This window comes from Centrocercus urophasianus, unplaced genomic scaffold, assembly GCF_019232065.1.
Source record: "Centrocercus urophasianus isolate 14NV4802_14NV808 unplaced genomic scaffold, USGS_Curo_1.0 seq_13, whole genome shotgun sequence".
In the NCBI taxonomy this organism is placed as follows: Eukaryota; Metazoa; Chordata; class Aves; order Galliformes; family Phasianidae; genus Centrocercus; species Centrocercus urophasianus.
The window spans coordinates 17123014-17140365 of NW_024884475.1; the positions used below are offsets into that span (position 1 = coordinate 17123014).

Here is a 17352-nt window from a genome sequence, read left to right on the forward strand (position 1 = left end):
CAAATTCAGCATGTCCTTCTGGCCTGTTTTCAAAAGATCCACAAGTGCCAGAACAGAGATCGGGAGCAGTTCCATGCTGCCTGCTCAGCTATCCCTCTCTACTTATTGAAGCAAACAATCACTCCCTTTGCCTTTCCATTCTACCCCCCCTTTTTCCCCTCTCTTTCCCCCCCCCCTTTACTCCATCTACAATTTCTCTCTGCCACGTCTCTTTCCAGTTCACTACTCTAGCTACAGGACCTTCAAGACAACGTTTTTCTGTTGTGCTACTTTTCTAGCCTTGTTTAAGCAGCGGATGAGCAGGAAGAGCTAAGCAGCTCTGTGAGGGCATACATGGCCATTAATAGTGCAGTGGCTTAGAAGGTGCAAAGGAAATGTAATAACATCTTTTGCAATTAACATAAAGGGCGAAACAAAAGTTTACTAAGTTGATTAAAGCAAGACAATCCTTTCAGCAACTTTTCAGAAGATTTCTATAACTATAAACAATGGAGAGAAACATACTTAAATATTAAAAGCTTTGAATCTGTTTTCCTCCCATATGAAATTTTAAGCATCTTCAATATTTTTGGGGAATTCCCTGTATCCTGTACTTTGGAATTATTGCTCAATTTGCAATCAGGGAAATTCAAGGGGCTGAAATACAATGCTAGAAGTGGGTAGAGCAAGCAGTGAGAAGGGCCGGAGGACAAAAGACCAGAAGTCCACAATAACCATATGTATCCCTAGGCTTGCTGCAAATCACTAAACTATTGCTTCATAAAGCTACCTAATTATATTTAATGAATCCATTATTTCCTAATGGCCATTTATCTAGCCATTAGGCATTAGAAGCTTCTTGCAGACAGTATTGCGGAAGCAATTCAGAGAAAAGATTTGGAAGAAGATAGGTTATTAAATTTATAAATGAGTTCAAGACAGATATGTAAGTAATGGTATCTAAGTGGTTTGGGGGTAAAAAGTCAGGCCAAGGCTCCACCAGGCAGTAAAGCAGTTAATCCCGGACCAGAGATGTCACACCTCTTGGTGCAATGTCCTCAACTGGTACAGATTGCAATACTGGATTATTTTTGTTCAGAAAGGCAAAACATTGCACCTTCTCAATTCAGGTTTGATCAAATATCACCATTTCTCCCATAGCTGTCATTGAGACAGCATAAAGAATAAAGCTGGTATAAGCACTGTATTTTGTGTTCTGGCCAATTCAACAGATATCTCATTGTTCCTGATCTGGACTGAAGTTGTATTGCCCTGCAGTCCGGTAACTCACAGAACTACTCTCTATAAAAACACTATGTACAGCCTCAGAGATGAAGGGTGATGTTGAGGCAATATATGAGAGAGGCAATATAATAAATAATAATAATTTAAAAAAACAGCATAAAAACCCCACTGTTATTTTAGCAAAGATTTTCTCAACAGCTCATTTCCCAAGTATCTAAACAAAAAGTTTCCAGTGCAGCCAATGGATGCTGTGTGATTTCAGCATTTGCCTCTTAATCTGTAGTATCTAACTGGGTACCCCAGGATCAGGCATTACATTAGTTCTTTTCATCTAAGCAATTAAGAGAAATAAACTAAACTCTCTAGTTCACAGAATGACAGATTTATGAAATAGAAGTTGAGATTAGGGTTCATCCAGAGCACCATTTCTTTTTAAGTATGCCACAATATGCTGGAGAGGGGATTATTGCACCAGCTTCATCAAAGAGAATGGTTTATCAGGATCATGCCATAAGAGTAGCAGTTTAACTGTTCAATTGTTCATTTGGTAAAAGCTTTGTTTTTATAAGAAAAAAAGTATTTCAGTAGGCCGGAATGTGTCTGTTCTTACGTTTTTCCATTTGCTACTGAACACAGGAGTTTCGTAAAATATCTTCTGAATGCTGAAGTCCCTTATTTATGTGCAGAATACACAAAACCAGTTCTAAATTACTCCAGAATTGTCTGAAGGATATGTTTGACCTCTGTCCAGAAGGATGACTTGCAGGCTGAGAAACCCAAACTGCTGCCTGTGCTAATGTAGACAGCGGATGCTGGAATAAAGCTGCCAACAGAGGTGCAAGCAGGAGCTGAAAGGCATGACTTCCACCACGCAGCACCTGTCTATTGTGGACTAGGCACAGAAAAAAAGATATTTCTCTTGGATTACTGATGGGAATGACTTTCAGTCCCTACACATTTAGGGCAGATTTATATCTGTTTTCTACAGGTTAAAAGACTGTTCAGAGAATCTCTCTCCAAAACTACAGGCATCAAGTCATTTACACTTTGCATCCACTATGACACCTAAAATGTCCCTTGACTGCTGTTCTGCATCTTATTGCTTCATTCTCAGGCTGCGGCACTAGATCATTAAAAACAACCCTTTCTTTGGTTCTGATCCCACACTGAAAGACTGCCTCATTGCGGTACAAACCAGAGCAGTTCAGCTCAGTGCTGAACAGCTCAGAGTAAGTGCTCTGCAAGTACAAATACACAGTTGAGTCCTATGACACCCTGCAAAGGAGCACAGCAGTGCTGTTCCACATTTTCCTTGCAGGCTTCATAACCAGCTCTGCTGCTCTGGCAGTGGGATGTGCTGGTGCCAGGAAGGCTGAGAGGTGGAGTTTGGAAGCATGTAGGTGCAGCTACCTGGAGGTCTCCTGCTCCGTGTTATGTTTCAGGTGAAGTGTGTGCATCCAAGATGCTGTCAAATGCTACATGGACTCAAAAGGCTTAATGCAAAAATACCCACAGTGAAGCTTTGTAAATATGAAAACAATCAAGGATAGGACCTAACAAGACTGGGTTTGCTCATACTAAAATCACTAATTATTAGATGAAATATCAAATATTACGTATGTGGTAGTGCTGTGACAGACACTGCAGCTAGGTGAGGCAGAAAGCACAGCAGTCCGTACTGTCATTTTGCTTGTACAGCATGGTTTGCAGTTATTTGGCTGTGAGCCTCACTTAAAAATGCTCTGGGTCCAGCTCTGCTTGCTCTCTTCACAGCTTTCCAGGGCTGCTGCCCACTTTTCTTACCCTGTGTTGGCACTGTTGCCTGCTTTAGCAGTATGGATGCTAAGAACAAGCTCAGCTGAATACTGCTGAATTTGTCACAAGCCATGCTGATGTCTTTGCTCTGAGCTCCATTGCTGCACTGCATCCCCTTGGATAAAATACAAGAACACAGGGCTTAGCCCAGCAGCAAGCTAGCCCAAGTTGAAGAGAGAAGTTGTGCTTTATCTCTACCTCTGTGCTGTGCACTAGCGCACAGCAAGCAGACCCATTTCCAACTGCATAACCAAAGGTCTCCTGTCTGTGGGCAGTCATGGGTTCAGGAAAGCACTCTGAGTGGCTAGCTGTACCGCACGCTCTTGCACGGGGTTGTCACACTATCACTGTTGAAGCAGCCACTCTTAGCAGAAGAAATGAATTACTCACTAGTTCTTTGGGCTGAAGAGATGGTAAAACTGCTCGTTCAGTTTCAACATCATGCTGACACAGCCATGCCAGTCCTGTTTCCAGGAACTGTTTGGCTTACATCAGCTCAGGGCTCTCTGTCCCTCACCCCAGCGCACGCCATAGCCTGCTAAGAAGATGCAGACAGTGGCAAGTTGGGCTTGGTGCAAGCCAAACTGGCCGCCATTACAGAATAATATATTCAAGTTTAGCATTTCTTGTCAGAGCTTTCCCCAATTAATTAACCTTTACGTAGAACTTTATAAATAGGAAAAGGGGAAATGTGGAAAGCCAGGCACCCTTTTAGAGATGCTACATCAATTATAAATACAGTGATCCCTAGGTTTGAGCTTATTGGTGACAGTTTTTTTTCCCTTCAATTTGTGTTACGGCCTGAAATCACAAAGCTGTGATCTCTGAGAACCCCCTTTGTAATGCATATCAACTTTCGTTGTGCCCCTTTGTTGGAAATGTGATGGAGCATTGTGGTGCCTGTGTCCGGGGAGCAGGTTCGCTTTATTGTTCTTGTAAATATGTACCGCTGGGCGCAGCTCAGTGGAAGGCATTGAGTTTGTGCATGACTGACGCCGACCCGGACAACTGCTCTGACCCCCAGCAGATGGTGGTGCAGGGACTGCAATGATCTGGAAGTAATAGCATGTGCCATTTCTTTTTGTTTGGAACAGACAGCCAGACCCTACATTTCCCTCCCCTGTGCAGCAACAGCTGTATATACAGTACAAACTGGCAGAGCCCTAACTGTCACTCGAATGTTCCTCCTCTGCCATTAATCATAAAACCTTGGGCACTGAGACTTCATCAAGATTAAACACTATATGAACACCACATGGCTCTTTCTAACGTTCATAAAATCATGTGCATTGGGGCATAGTTCAGTGGCTTTCCTAAAAAAAAAAAAAAGAAAAAAAAAAAGAGTTAATAATATCCACCACCCCTAGCACTAGACTTGGTAATGGTGGATTTGCTGTTTTTTTAACCTCTACCCAGAAAAAGCCAAAGGAAGGCAGTCTATCTTCACTACATTTTTAAACTTCTGGACTACAAATAGACACTACTGTACCTCTATTCAGTTTTTGTCATCAGTTGTTCTTATGAGGAATCAAAATAAGTGTTTGTTTTGCAAATAAGGTATAAAGCGGGTGAAAGTCCACAAGTGATGCATTTTTTCCAAGGCCAGGGGAGATTTATTGCTCCACAATGATAGCAGGACAGTTGGTATTTGTTTTTATAAGTGAGAGGCCAGATTGTTTATAATTTATTGTATATACAACATTTCACCAGAGATCAAAAATAACAAATAACAGCTTATTCAAAACTGAAGTTAATCACTCACTGTACATTTGATCTGTGGTACCAATGGCCATAAAACTGTCCTGATGATCCAGCAGGGAATTTCCTTGGGGTAGTGAATGGAGGTAGAGTAACTGCTCCCTGCCACTCCTCTCTCAGCTCAAGCCAAGATAGCTATCAGAGAAAGGGGCTGAAACACATCTGCTCTCTAAATACAGTATTTCTGGCTGCAATACTGTTTTTGTGAGGCTTTCAGCAGGCATGTCACAGACAGGCAGCCTCACAGTGCCTGAAATGAAGTACAAAGGTAGGACAGTCTCTTGTCCCTGGAGACATTCAAAGTTGGGCTGGACCAGGCTCTGAGCAGCCTGAGATAGCTGTAGATGTCCCTGTTTGCAGGGGAGTTGGACTAGATGACTTTTAAAGGTCCCTCTCTACCGAAATAGACATATCTTAATTTCACACAAAAGACCTACTAAACCTACAAGCCTCTGTCCTAGCTGTCAGGCCAGTCCTCTAAAACAACAAGTACTTTTACTTTGCTTAATTCAGGGCAATCCTCCTCATCTTGCGTGAGCAAAACCTGTTCTGGGTTTTCCTGGTTTGCAGCGTTGTACCATAGCTCTCCAGTTACAGTCAACCTTCTTTGCTGGGCTGCTGGCCAGAATTTGCATTTCTCATTATCTCTCGTTAGAAATGTCATCCTAAAAGACCTGGTAAAGTTTGTTGAAACCAGCTCCAGTTTCGGCAACCTGGCCTTTTATGAAGGGAAATCAATGTTACAAAATTCTTGTTTACTTGCCACATGAAACCACCTTCATATTAACTGACAAATCGTGCTGTGTCTGACAAAGGCTGGATGTTGTGTTGATGGACATGGTTTAGTGGGAGCTATTGGTAATAGGCGAACGATTGGACTGGATGATCTTTTAGGTCTTTTCCAACCTTGGTGATTCTATGATTCTATGATTCTGTGATAAATTAAGTACAAAAAACCTTTCTCATGTGTCAAAACTGGGAAAGGGTAATACACAGATGGAAGGCAAACAAGAAGGAAATTCAGAAGTGAGAACCCTTCTGTGGAAATCTGTAGCTACAATCTTGAAAGCTAAGTACCTGGAAAGCTGCTTGGAAACAGTGGCAGCCATTGCTCATCACCTACCAAGCTTGGGTCAAGGAAAAATTGTTTGAATTTCTCTTTATGTGACATTTAATGAAAATTCTTGTTTAGTCTGAATTCCTTCCAGTTTCTTGATTTTGTTTCTTGTCAACCAGCTCCAAATGGCAAACACTTAAGCAGAAGTAGCTTTACTTTCTTGACTAATCCCATTAGCTTTAATAAGTCTAATCGCATGAATAAAATCATGCATGTGCTTAGCTCTTGGCAAGGTCAGTGCCACTAATGATCAGAAAAACAAACAAATGATGAGGCCATACGTAATAAGAATGGTTGGCTGTTGGGATTTCTAGAAATAGATACAGCTGTCCAAGATATGAAACACCGTTGGTTGTGATAAAAGAAGTGACAGTGATAGTGACTTCTGAATCAACACTGACAATAATTAAAATTATACAGAAATTCTTTAATTAGCATCAGTGACATATCTTCAGTTACCTCTGTAACAGCTATCAGCTCATTACCTTGGTTATGCCTTATCTGTTCATCTATTCATTTATGCAAAGCTCATCAATATGATATCCAAGCACTAATGAACTTTAGCATTAAAAGGTCACTTGTAATCCACTACAAGGGAAAAATTCAAATGGGTATTTTATTCAAAAGTGTCAGCCACCCTTGAACTGAGCAATGAAATATTCTGAGGCAATTTGTACGGAATTTATTTTCAAGTGCTACCAGAAATGGTCCTTCTTTGGGAGCGAGGTGGGATGAGGATTTTGGAAAAAGGGCTACAGCAAAACAGAGGTTCTAAGGGATATTGTGAGGGAGAGTGGTATGAAAATTAGATAAAGCCCACAGCTACTAAAATCTGTGACTGTTCTTGACCAAAAAAAAAAAAAAAACACCACCACCACCAACAAAAAACCCAAACAGATATCAAGATGGCAGTATTGTAAGATGAGTAGTTTTTGGGATTACATGTTCTTTGACTACGTGTTCAGAATACTTAAAAAAAATCTTATGTTTCGGGAATATATAACTTCCTCAATGTTTTAAATAAAGAAACAGACAAAAAAACTAGTGTTATCTTCCTGGCTTGAGGTCACTTACAATCTTTATAAGCCACCAAACATGCAAAATCAGTTTAACTTCTTCATCCAGGACTAGCATAAGGCCTAATCGAAATAGCGGAACCTAGCTTTATGTTCTCTGTGAAACAATTAATTTCTTAGCTCCTCTCTCTAGTCATTACAAGGAAAATGTGTGTGCACATATTTGTATTGAGAATTACAGGTTAAGAATTTCTGTCTAAGTTTTTTCCCATTCTGCAGAGCATGTGGCTACATCTGGGACCTAGACTTGCCTAGTTTATAGTAAAATGGGTTGGATTATAATTTCAAATAGGTTTTCAGTGGTAATTTTATCAAGGGGTTATGTGCAGTTTGTGGTTTTCTTTTACAGTAGGCTGCTGAGCTCTTCTTTATACCTTTTTATAGCTAGTCTGAAGTGCCCTTAAGCACTAAATACAAGAGAAAAACACATATAATCAAGAGTCTAAGTTTCCTTCGTGTTTTGTTGAGTCAAATGAGTTCTCATTCTTTGGTGGCTTTCCCAAAACCACATTTTACTTGCAGGTAAAGAAGAAGTATGTTAGAATAGGCTTTCTCTGAGGGAGCAGACTATCTGAAAAAATCCACTCAGACACTGAATTGTAGGTTTAAGTGCAAGTGTCTCTGCTAGCATAGACGGTATAGCAACACACATCATGAAAATGAAAGAAATGAGACAGTGTCTCTGGTTAAGTGCTTTTTCTGCATAAAGACATCTGTTTTCACATTGGTTCAAAACCATAACATTGCAAATTCAATTTATATTTATATACAAATAAAGCTGATAAAACATCTGGAGCTGTATCATAACCTATAAATCTTCCTTTTTACTTTATCTGTAGTAATTCATAGTCTAACCAACAAATTCAGTCTTCCCTGTCCTGTCTATTTCAGTGGGATGGAATTAATTCACCTTTGTTGCATTCTTCTGAAACATTAAATGGCCATATAAAAAAAGGAACAGCGTGTTCTCCCGTATGTCTTAGAAAAGCAAAAGAGATTTTTTTACAGTTTATCCTGCCATATTCCCCTTCAGTAATCCTTCTGTAATCCCATGTACTGCGGTTTAATCCAAGAACTGGTTCGGTGGGTACACACTCTACCGGTGGCATGAGGCCGCAGCAGCACCAAAGTGTGGTCCTGTAAATCTCGCCTTGGCCGGAGTTTGGGGTTGTGGGTACAGGAGCTGGAGGTCACTGGATGGTGTCCAGGCACTGCCAGGATGCTCTCTGGTTCAGGGATTCACTGCAGTAGACGTGCAGCAGCTCTGTACAGGGCACACCAACAGCAGGAGGCTGAGGGTACCAGGCACCACTGCAGGCAGTCCCCCTGCAGGAGGATCACCAGGTGCCCCAAAATCACTGGGCTGGGTACCCCATGTGTGTAGCAGTGGAAAGGAGCACTATGCAGGAGATGGATAGCTGTTTGTTTGAAGAGCCTGACGAGTACAGATATACAGAGTGCAAATAGAGAATTCTATTCATCTATATACTTCATCTAATGGAAAATAACTGAAGGGACAGGGTGAGGGGCAAAGTCCAATACAAAATGTGTCTTAATAGCGTGTTTTAGAAAAGTGTTTAAAAATAAAAGGGTACAGAAGTCAGTCATCAAGCTGTTCACACTGTTAACCTACATAACCACATGATGTTATTACTGTTAACCTCATCTTCCCTCCCCCTCTTCCTTCCTATTGTTTGTTATTCTCACTTCTTGCATCTTGCCTTTAGATTCTAAAAATGCTTGATGCTGTGCTTGCTTGCAAAGCATTCTTGAGTGAAGCACAAGCCTGAATGTGGCTTTTGGGATATACTGTGCTAAGGCACACTTATGCCCTAACTGGCATAATTCTTTGTTCTACTGAGATTATGACACACAAGTGAAAACTATTCAGCAACTTGTTTAAAATCGCTAACTATTCTTCACTGTTATCATCTCAGGACAGTGTAACAAATCCTCAGAGCTACACTGAACAATATCTTCCATTTCGAGCAGCAGAAGCACTTCTGACATCTAGTTGTCCAGCCAGAAGTTAAGGCAATAACTTTAGCTGGCATATACACAGGAGCTCAGATGTAAGATATGCTCTGTGGGCAACTGCCTGTTTATTTTCTTTCCTAGACACGCGGTTAAACCACATTGTACATCCTGTGCTTATAAAATTCCAGAAGAGTTATATCATAGTATGTACTACTAGAATGTGTGATTTCCATCACCAGATATAAACTACAGCATCTAGAGAAACCTGTTACTTGCACTGAACTGAAGATTCAGATAAGTGTGATTCTACTACCTACGATGTTTTTTAAGGTCACTGTATTTTATAAATAGCTTGGATTTTACAAGTGGTGCTATGAGTTACTTTTTCTTAGAAGCAAGATGGTGGGAAAGAGGACTCACTGTCCTAAGTATGCAACAGATGTTCAGAGACACAGAGTGCTCCTACAGGCACGGATGCAGATCTTTTGTCTTCTAACATTCTCCAAGTCATCCAGGATCCAAGCTGTAGCCAAATGAGCAGGCAGGCAGTACTGTGTCAGGCCCAAAGGAATGAGCCTGGGAAGACGAGAGCTACAGCTGAGCTGGATAAAGTTTGGCCTGGACTGGTCAAGCAGGCTGTTGCAATCTCAAGCCCTTTTATTACAGCTTGCAGCCAGTGCTCCCCAATTCTGCCAGGCCAGAGCCAGGCTGTGCTCAGCCCAGTAGGCAGCTCCTTCAGCCTCATGATAACCATGAGGATGAGGGAACCACATGACTTCCCAGATGGAGCTGCAGGCATCTGGACAGACTACAGACAGACAGACCCATAGACCTAGCTCTGTCCACACCTCTGTGAGCCAGAGAGCCCAAAAAGCAGGAGGGAGCCCTGCCCCACAGTCTACAAAATGCCAGCAGAAGAGATTTCCTTCCCTTTCTAAAGGCAGCTGGTGGTTCTGGCACTCAGCTGAAGGAGTGCGGCCCCATGCCTTATGAATCCCATCCTTCAGTGGCACTTCTGAGCCATGCTTCTCCATTTCTGAAGCCATGTATCTAGCTCAAAACTAACCCACTGACCTCAGCAGGGCTAAAATCACCTAGTATTGAAAGGTTCAACTGTTGATTGCGAAGCACATACAAAAATTTTAATTGTGAAAACTTTGTCTTCACATTTGCCCCTCTGCCTCAGGTCTGGAAGTGTTTACAATTCATTAAAGACCAGAAGGCGGGCGGGGCCCAGTATCCTGAGGCATGAGATGCTTTCAGTTTGCCCTCGCGTCAATAGAAATTGCTTGCACTGCTATGCGAAATAGGAACTTTAAGCCATGAGGAGTAAAATTCAATGCATGAACAATACCTAAGAAACCCTCTGTGGTTTTATTATCTGTCCTTCTACCTCGAGATACTCGAGGCTATTGTTTTTGACATGAATAGTATTCCTGGCCTTTCACACTGCAGATTGTTTATAACTGAAAAGAAAGGAAAAAAAAAATTCAATGGTCATTTGTTTTATAACATAACTGTCAGTAATGGAAAGAATTATGACAATTTCTGTAATTATTAATTCTTCAAAATAATATGTCTGCATCAGTATTCAATTAATTTGATTATTAATACAAATGCCTTCTTTGTAAAATATCAAAAGAGTCTAGACACAGCATGTTATTGTGTGCAGTATTTTTAGATTTTCCATTTTGATTTAAAACACACTAAAAGAGGGGCCTCAGAAAATGACCATCTAGAGACAGGCCATGGCATATGTCCAGGAACCATTCTTAATGGAATGGAGCTAGCATGAACTGAGATCATTCTTTAGCCTTGGAAAAAAAAAAAAAAAAAAAAAAAAAAAAAAGGATGTTAGGAAGAGATTTCTAAAGGGATTATTAGTTGCTCTTCACAAACAACACAGGATTTTCAGTATGTATCGTGCTTTCAACAAGAACCGTGCCTTCGTGGTTCCTTCATGGAGCCAATCAATGTCCTTTGATAATTAATGCGAAGAGAGAAATCAGAATTGAAAGAATGGTTTTAATGATAGAAGACAACAGCTGTTCGTACAGTTAATAAAACTACAGCAAACTATGTGGCCAAGCAACCTCTTAAAGCACGATTTTACCCATCTAAGACATTCATTGGATTAGTGTTAACAGAAGACAGTGTACTACATGAAAACATATAGAAGCACCATGTTAATGGTATTATTGAAAATACATTACCTTTTCCTAACTTGGGAGACAGCAGAGGTATGGAGGTGAAGCAATAAAAATGACCCACTTTTTGGAGGCTAGGGGATTTTTAAATCAAAGTTGCACCGGCTTTTGAAGTTACATGTGTTATACTAAATGCATAAAGAGCTTGAATAGTACTTTTTTGAAACAGTGGGCAGGCACTGGAATGGGCTGCCCAGGGAGGTGCTGGAGTCACCATCCCTGGAAGCGTTCAAGGAACATTTGGATTTTGTGTTGAGGGACATGGTTTAGTGAGAACTATTGGTGATAGGTGGATGGTCGGACTGGATGATCTTGTGGGTCTTTTCCAACCTTGATGATTCTGTGATTTCTGTGATTCTGTGAATGAAGACACAGGATACAATCTTTGATTAACTCTCATACACAGTCCTCTTACGGACAATCAGATCCTCACCTTGCAATGGTCATGTTATTACGTGGACAAAATTCAGGCTCCTGTTATGTCAAGACTTTTGAGCAACCAGGCCAGCTTCTTTGTACAGATACATTCCTCTTACAGTACCTCTGCTGAGACTTCTGAGACATCGTTACAAGGCTCACTTTATTGGTCAGTGCAAGCAGGGACCAAAATTGTAACTTACGTTTTTGATTGTAGGAAACACCAGAATCGTTAAAACAGGCATTTAAAGCTGGTTTTTCAAACAACACGATGTAGGAAACCTGACAGATATTTCAGTAACCATGCCTTTAGGCCCCAGTCTCCTGCAGTCAGTTTTTATGCCCAGTTTGCAAAAAGACTTCTTTTGGTTTTCATAGCTGTTCTGCGTGCTTGGTATGAAACAAACAGGAGTGACAGAGCATTTGGCCCGCACTCCCAGGCAGTGCTACTGGGAATAACAACACTGTTTTTTTCGCTATAAGCTTTAGCAGGAAGCCCACTCTGCCCAACTGTTTCCAACCCAGGTTTCACACTCGAGCAGTGAAGACCCGTATCGCATTACCAGCAGAACTCCTGAGAATACCTTCTTATCTGAGTACACCGTGCCTTCCCAGCGCACCGTAGTGCTCTCCCACCCGCCCCTGCACGCCGTCCTTGCTGGCCAGGCCCGCTGGGAGCAGCAGGAGGCCCAAGAGCCGGGCTGGCTCCTCACCGCACACGCAGCTTGAGACTCCGCCGCCGCGGCCCGCCGACGCTTCGCACGTGGCGGCGCAGCCCTGAGCACGACGTGGGCGGGCCCACCCCTGCCTCCCTGCCTCCCTGCCTGCCTGCCTGCCTGCCTCCCTGGGGCGGGGGGATGAGAAGGCGGCCCCTGGTTCTCCTGGACCGTGCTGAGCTGCCTTCGCTACCTGGCGCCCCTTGCTCGCCTGCTGCCAGCCACCTCCTCCCCTCCTCGCCCGGGACGGTTTCCTCCCTGCGGGCAGGCGATGCTGCTTTCCAACCCCCGCCCCTCGTCGGTCTGGCCGCCCCGCCGTCCGGGGGACACGCATGACCAGGCGTACGAGCGGGCAGAGGGAATCCCCCGCCCCACCCACCAGGCTCAGCTCTCGCGAGAATTCCCCACTCTCTCCTCTGCTCGCTGTCTGTCCGTGCCGTATTCTCGCGAGCTTAGCGCGGTTCCCACGCCCGGGCTGTTGTGTCTGAGGGGAGAACCCGGGCGCTGAGTGGGCGGGGCGCGCTGCCCCAGCCCCCCCACCCCGCGCGTGTCTCACGGGCTCGCGCACGCGCGCTCCAGGTGCGGGGAGGGGGGCGCTCTCGCGAGAGTAGGAGTTTTAGCGAGAGTTTGTGGAAGATGGCGCCTGTTGTGACAGGGTAAGTGTGGGGGGTTCGCGGCGCCGCGCCGGGAGCGCTTGGCTTTGGGGGCCGCCGGGTCGCCGGCTACCCGGCTCCCGCCCCTCGGCCTCCCCGTCGCCGCCCTGGCGGAGTCACAGCATGTCTCCGGGCGGCCCGCGGGCGGGCCCTGAGGCGCAAACCCCGGGGGGCTGGCATCCCCCCGGGTGGGCGCACGGCAGGAGGCCCCCCTGGGCCGGGGCAGCGGCTGCCGGCGGTGGGGCTGCCCGGCCGGCTCCCGGCACGGGGTGCCCGCGGGACGGGAGCTTTCCCTTCGCTCCCCTTCTGCCCGGCGCTGCCGGAGCGGTCGGGACCCCGCGCCGGGTCGGTTCTTGTCCCCGCCGGCCCGGGGCGCTGCCTGTCGGAGGGCTTGCTCCCCGCAAGGGGAGGCACCGCGGCCGTTACGGCAGTTACCCCCGCTCGGCCGGCCCGGCCCACCCCGTCTCCGAAGAGGACCCCCGGGTTCCCTCGGCCCTGGCCGGGAGCGCTCGGACAAAGACTCTCGTGGCTGCGAGAAGTTGAGCGCTGGGCTCTGTCTCTGCCCCAGCGCCTGCCGGAGCCGCTGCAGGTCCCTGGCTACGGCCTCGTTGGGCGCTGTTGCGGAGCGCTCCCGGCCCGCCGGAGCTGGCAGGCTGCGGGAAGGACTCCCTTGTCCCGGGGCAGGGCTCCGAGCTCCCCGTTCTCCGCACCGTGAACTATTCCCCGTTCTCTGGGCTTTGCGGAGCTTTCTTAGTTGCCTTCCTGCTCGTGTTGCGTGGTGTTGAAGTGAAGGGCAGTAGCCTTCCCGCCCCACTAAGCCACAGTGGATCACAATGAACGATAGCTGCCGTCTCTTCCAACCGCACTGGGTAATACTTAATCATGGCTAGCCTGCTGTGGTGTGTCACTGTAATAAGTGACACCCTTGTAGCCACCTACAGCTGGTGAATAATAACTATCCCACTGCTGCCATACAGCACGGAGTCTCACCTGCAGCATTACTCTGAATATTGCCACCCTTACCACATCTGCACTTCTGCTCACTCTAAGTGCTGTGCCCTTAATTTTGGACTATGCTGAACACTTGCAACCTTCCTCTGTGTGTTGAGGGAAGGGACGGTGTGTTGAGAGAAGAACAGGCTGTGTCCACACTCCACCTGCTTGTTCCAAATGAAATCCTGACTGGTGAAAGCACCGCTGTTTCTTTCTGAAACGTGGACCTTATTTTATGATTTCACAGTGTGTCCCTGACCTTCTGTCTTCCCTGTGGGGATTACATTGTCTGCAGCATTGGCTATGTGGTTAGAGAGAGCAACAGCCTGCTTGGGGGTGGGGTGGAGCTGGTGGTTGGTGCTTTTGTTCTTGTGAAGAAGGTAGCATTATGGTACTCAGATATTTTATTTGGCTGCAGCTATGTTTCCAATTCCTCATTCTTGTTTGTTGAAAACTAAATTGTAGCTTTTGCTTGATTTCTCCTGATAAAGGCATCTTGCGGCTCATACACGTTTTCCCAATTAAGTGTTCTATGGGGAAACTGGTCTTATTTGTTATGGTTCCTGGAGCGTGCTGTTTTAGAGGTTAGAGTTGAAAGAATGAAATAAATGCTCTTAAAGTTTGCTGTGAGGAGTAGTCTGTGCTCTAGTTAGCAATTAAGTTTTTCCACATTTACATTAGTTTACTCATCCTAATATTTGGGTTTTGTTTCCTTTTGTTTGTTGATTATTACAGGTTTGTCAGACGTTCTTATGTTCATGATGTTACATTTACCCTTGGATATACATTAAAATGTTGAGAATAACAAACTACTTTTTTTTTTTCAAATGAATGATCAAATAATTTGAATAGTAGGAAGGAATACCGACATTTTAACGGGAGCACAAACAAGTTGTATGTGGTTTTGGATTTTAACCCCAAAATTATTGTTTAAAATCTGTCAGTTAAGTGATTCTCTGAACAAGTATTCTCATCTTCTTATTGTTAAGTATTTCTAGCTCTGATAAAAAGAAGCATGTTAAATCCAATGATTATTATAGCTAGATTGCATTAAGGAGCGTGCGTTTTTTATGTATGAACTGTTTTTGGCTTACAGCTCTGGTACCAAGACCAGTTATTAGCATTGAAAGTTGATGATTCTCCAATAACAAATTTTATTTCAAAATAACCTGTGAAAACATTTTCTTCCTAGATTGTTCTGTAAAAGCTGTGTTATTGAACAGGAAAAAGAAGTGCTTGAAATTAAGAAGTTGTAACTGAAGAATGCAGTACCCAAATACTGCATCGTAATTTAATGAGAGGCTTGCCGTTCTTACGGGTGCCCGAACTTGAGATAAAGCATATGGCTTTGCTGTAGCTAGTGTAGGCTGAGTGTAAAAACACAGTTCTTCCTGTGAAAACTGAATGCCTGAGCCTGAATTGTGGTTTCTGTAGCGCTGGATGGAACAGTAAGAATTTACTATAGTGATTTTTGGAGGGAGTGGGTACATTATGGTTTTATTATTTGCAGTGTGTGTTGTATACTTGTAGCATGAAGAGCTTTTTGATCAAAACTACTTGTATGGACAATGTGACTGAACCTAAATTGCCCTTATCAGAGCCTGATGTAATAAGGTACACAGAAGTGTGAATCGTGAACAGAACTGAAATTGTATTTGTACTATAATTTCCAGTGAAGTGGGTAATTTGTGACTGCAATATGAGAATTGTCTTTTGGGCTTTTGTCAGGTATTTTTGATTTTACTTGTGAATACTTTGTGGGAGCTCATCATTTAAAGACAGTAAAATTAACAAAAATGTTATTTAACCAGAGATGCGCATTTTGAGTTCAAAACGCTTTAAGTAGCGATACTACTTTGTATTACTTTGAGAATCTCTGTGCTACAGAGGCATGGCAGAATTTCTGCTCTTAAGAGTTTACTTTTCTGTCACTTTAAAATGGCTTAAAATGCAGAGTTCTCTTTTCTGTGTCTCTTGAGTCTGGGATAAGGCGGACATAGACAATAACGCAAGAAGTCTAACCCTAAAACCTTTGCAAAGATTTCTGTAGCAGCAAATAACTAAAAACATTTAGAAAGGGTAGGTAAAAGTGGCAAATGCTAGACATAACTTTGTGTACTTGATTATCAGTGAAAACCTGTATAATAGCAGTAAGCAAGATAGTACTTGGATTATTTTTCGAGCAGCTTTTGGAGAAGCCCTGAAAAAGCCGATAACGGAACAAGCTTATCACTGTGATGTTTACCAGAGGCTCCATAAAGTAGGAAAGTGTTTTAGTACCACTTTTCAAAGTTGCAGACCAAGTTGTGTGCCTGATTTAGTCACTGCAAAGTTGTGTGGTTAAGAGGTGTTTCCTGACCCAGCTTCAGGGGAAGGGAAGGTGAATCAGACTGGTGATGACACAGGAGAGACATTGGCACCAATGGAGTGAGTTTTAGTGCAGTGGTGGTGGTCTGGGCATGCCAGGCATCTAGTTGCTTTGTTTTAATGGGAAGGTGGTGTTCAGAGATGCGAATGTCGCTGGCAACTCATTAAACCTGCATGTTTGACAACATGATTAGAAATTTTAGGGTGAAGTTGACCAGTAAGGGGCTTGGAGCAGAGAGCGGGGCAGATGCTGCTGAAGTACTGTGAAGGAAGGTTTACGTGGTCTGGTGTTTGCAAAAACTGTCCAGAGAGGAATGTTCACAAAGAATGGAATAGGGTCAGTTCTGGATTGTGGAGGATGGAGAAAGGTTCTTCAGTAGTTCTGATGTGAGCTGATGTGGTCATGAGATAAAATCCAAGCTATTAAAGTTGTGACGTGGTAGATACTGCCAGGATCCCCAGAGCTGGCTATTTTTATCTTCTACGGAGAACTTTCGTTTTAGAGCTGATGCTTAGAAAAGAGTCCTGAAAGGTAATGACTTGCAGTGATAGAAAGGAGACTGAAGCAGTGATAGAGAGTAAAGACCTGTGTTTTGTCTGTGCTGAAACCGAGCTGTGATAGCAAGGCGTCTGTATGGAAAAAATGGAGATGTAAGCTGAGGCGTTAACTTGGTGAAACACAGCAGATGTGAAGTTGAAGGTATGTTTCTGACTTTGTAGCAGGAAGATAATAGTTTCGTGTGAATCTTGGTACTAGGCTGAGTGAAGGGGAATGGGAAGGAATGCAAGACAAACTTATTAAATGATTAGTAAAATAGTAGAGGTGTATGATGATACTTCAGAAGGGTGCACAGGAAAGACGATGAGAGTGGGAAGGGGTGAATCAGGAGAAATGGTGGCAAGGAAATCGGGTAACATTTCTGGAAAAGAAGCACTGCTGATAGTCATGGCTGATTGGCATGTCTAGGAGGATATGAATTGCACTTTGGTTCTGAGCCTCATCAGAGTGTTTGGCTGCACGAGTTCTCACTG

The 17352-nt window shown here is 43.8% G+C and overlaps 1 protein-coding gene across 3 annotated transcripts in view; it reads left to right on the forward strand.

The window, feature by feature from the left end:
* RBPJ (recombination signal binding protein for immunoglobulin kappa J region) overlaps nucleotides 1–17352 on the forward strand; it is a 90973-nt gene that overhangs the window by 24335 nt on the left and 49286 nt on the right. The window contains exon 1 of one of the 3 annotated variants that reach the window (XM_042811870.1): nucleotides 12902–12963. The exons of 1 other annotated variant lie outside the window; for it this stretch is intronic. In XM_042811870.1, the coding sequence (XP_042667804.1) occupies nucleotides 12944–12963 (20 nt within the window). In that variant the 5' untranslated portion in view covers nucleotides 12902–12943. Of the gene's footprint in view, nucleotides 1–12901; nucleotides 12964–16463; nucleotides 17021–17352 lie in introns of those variants that run through there. One more of the 3 variants, XM_042811872.1, reaches the window with a different exon arrangement.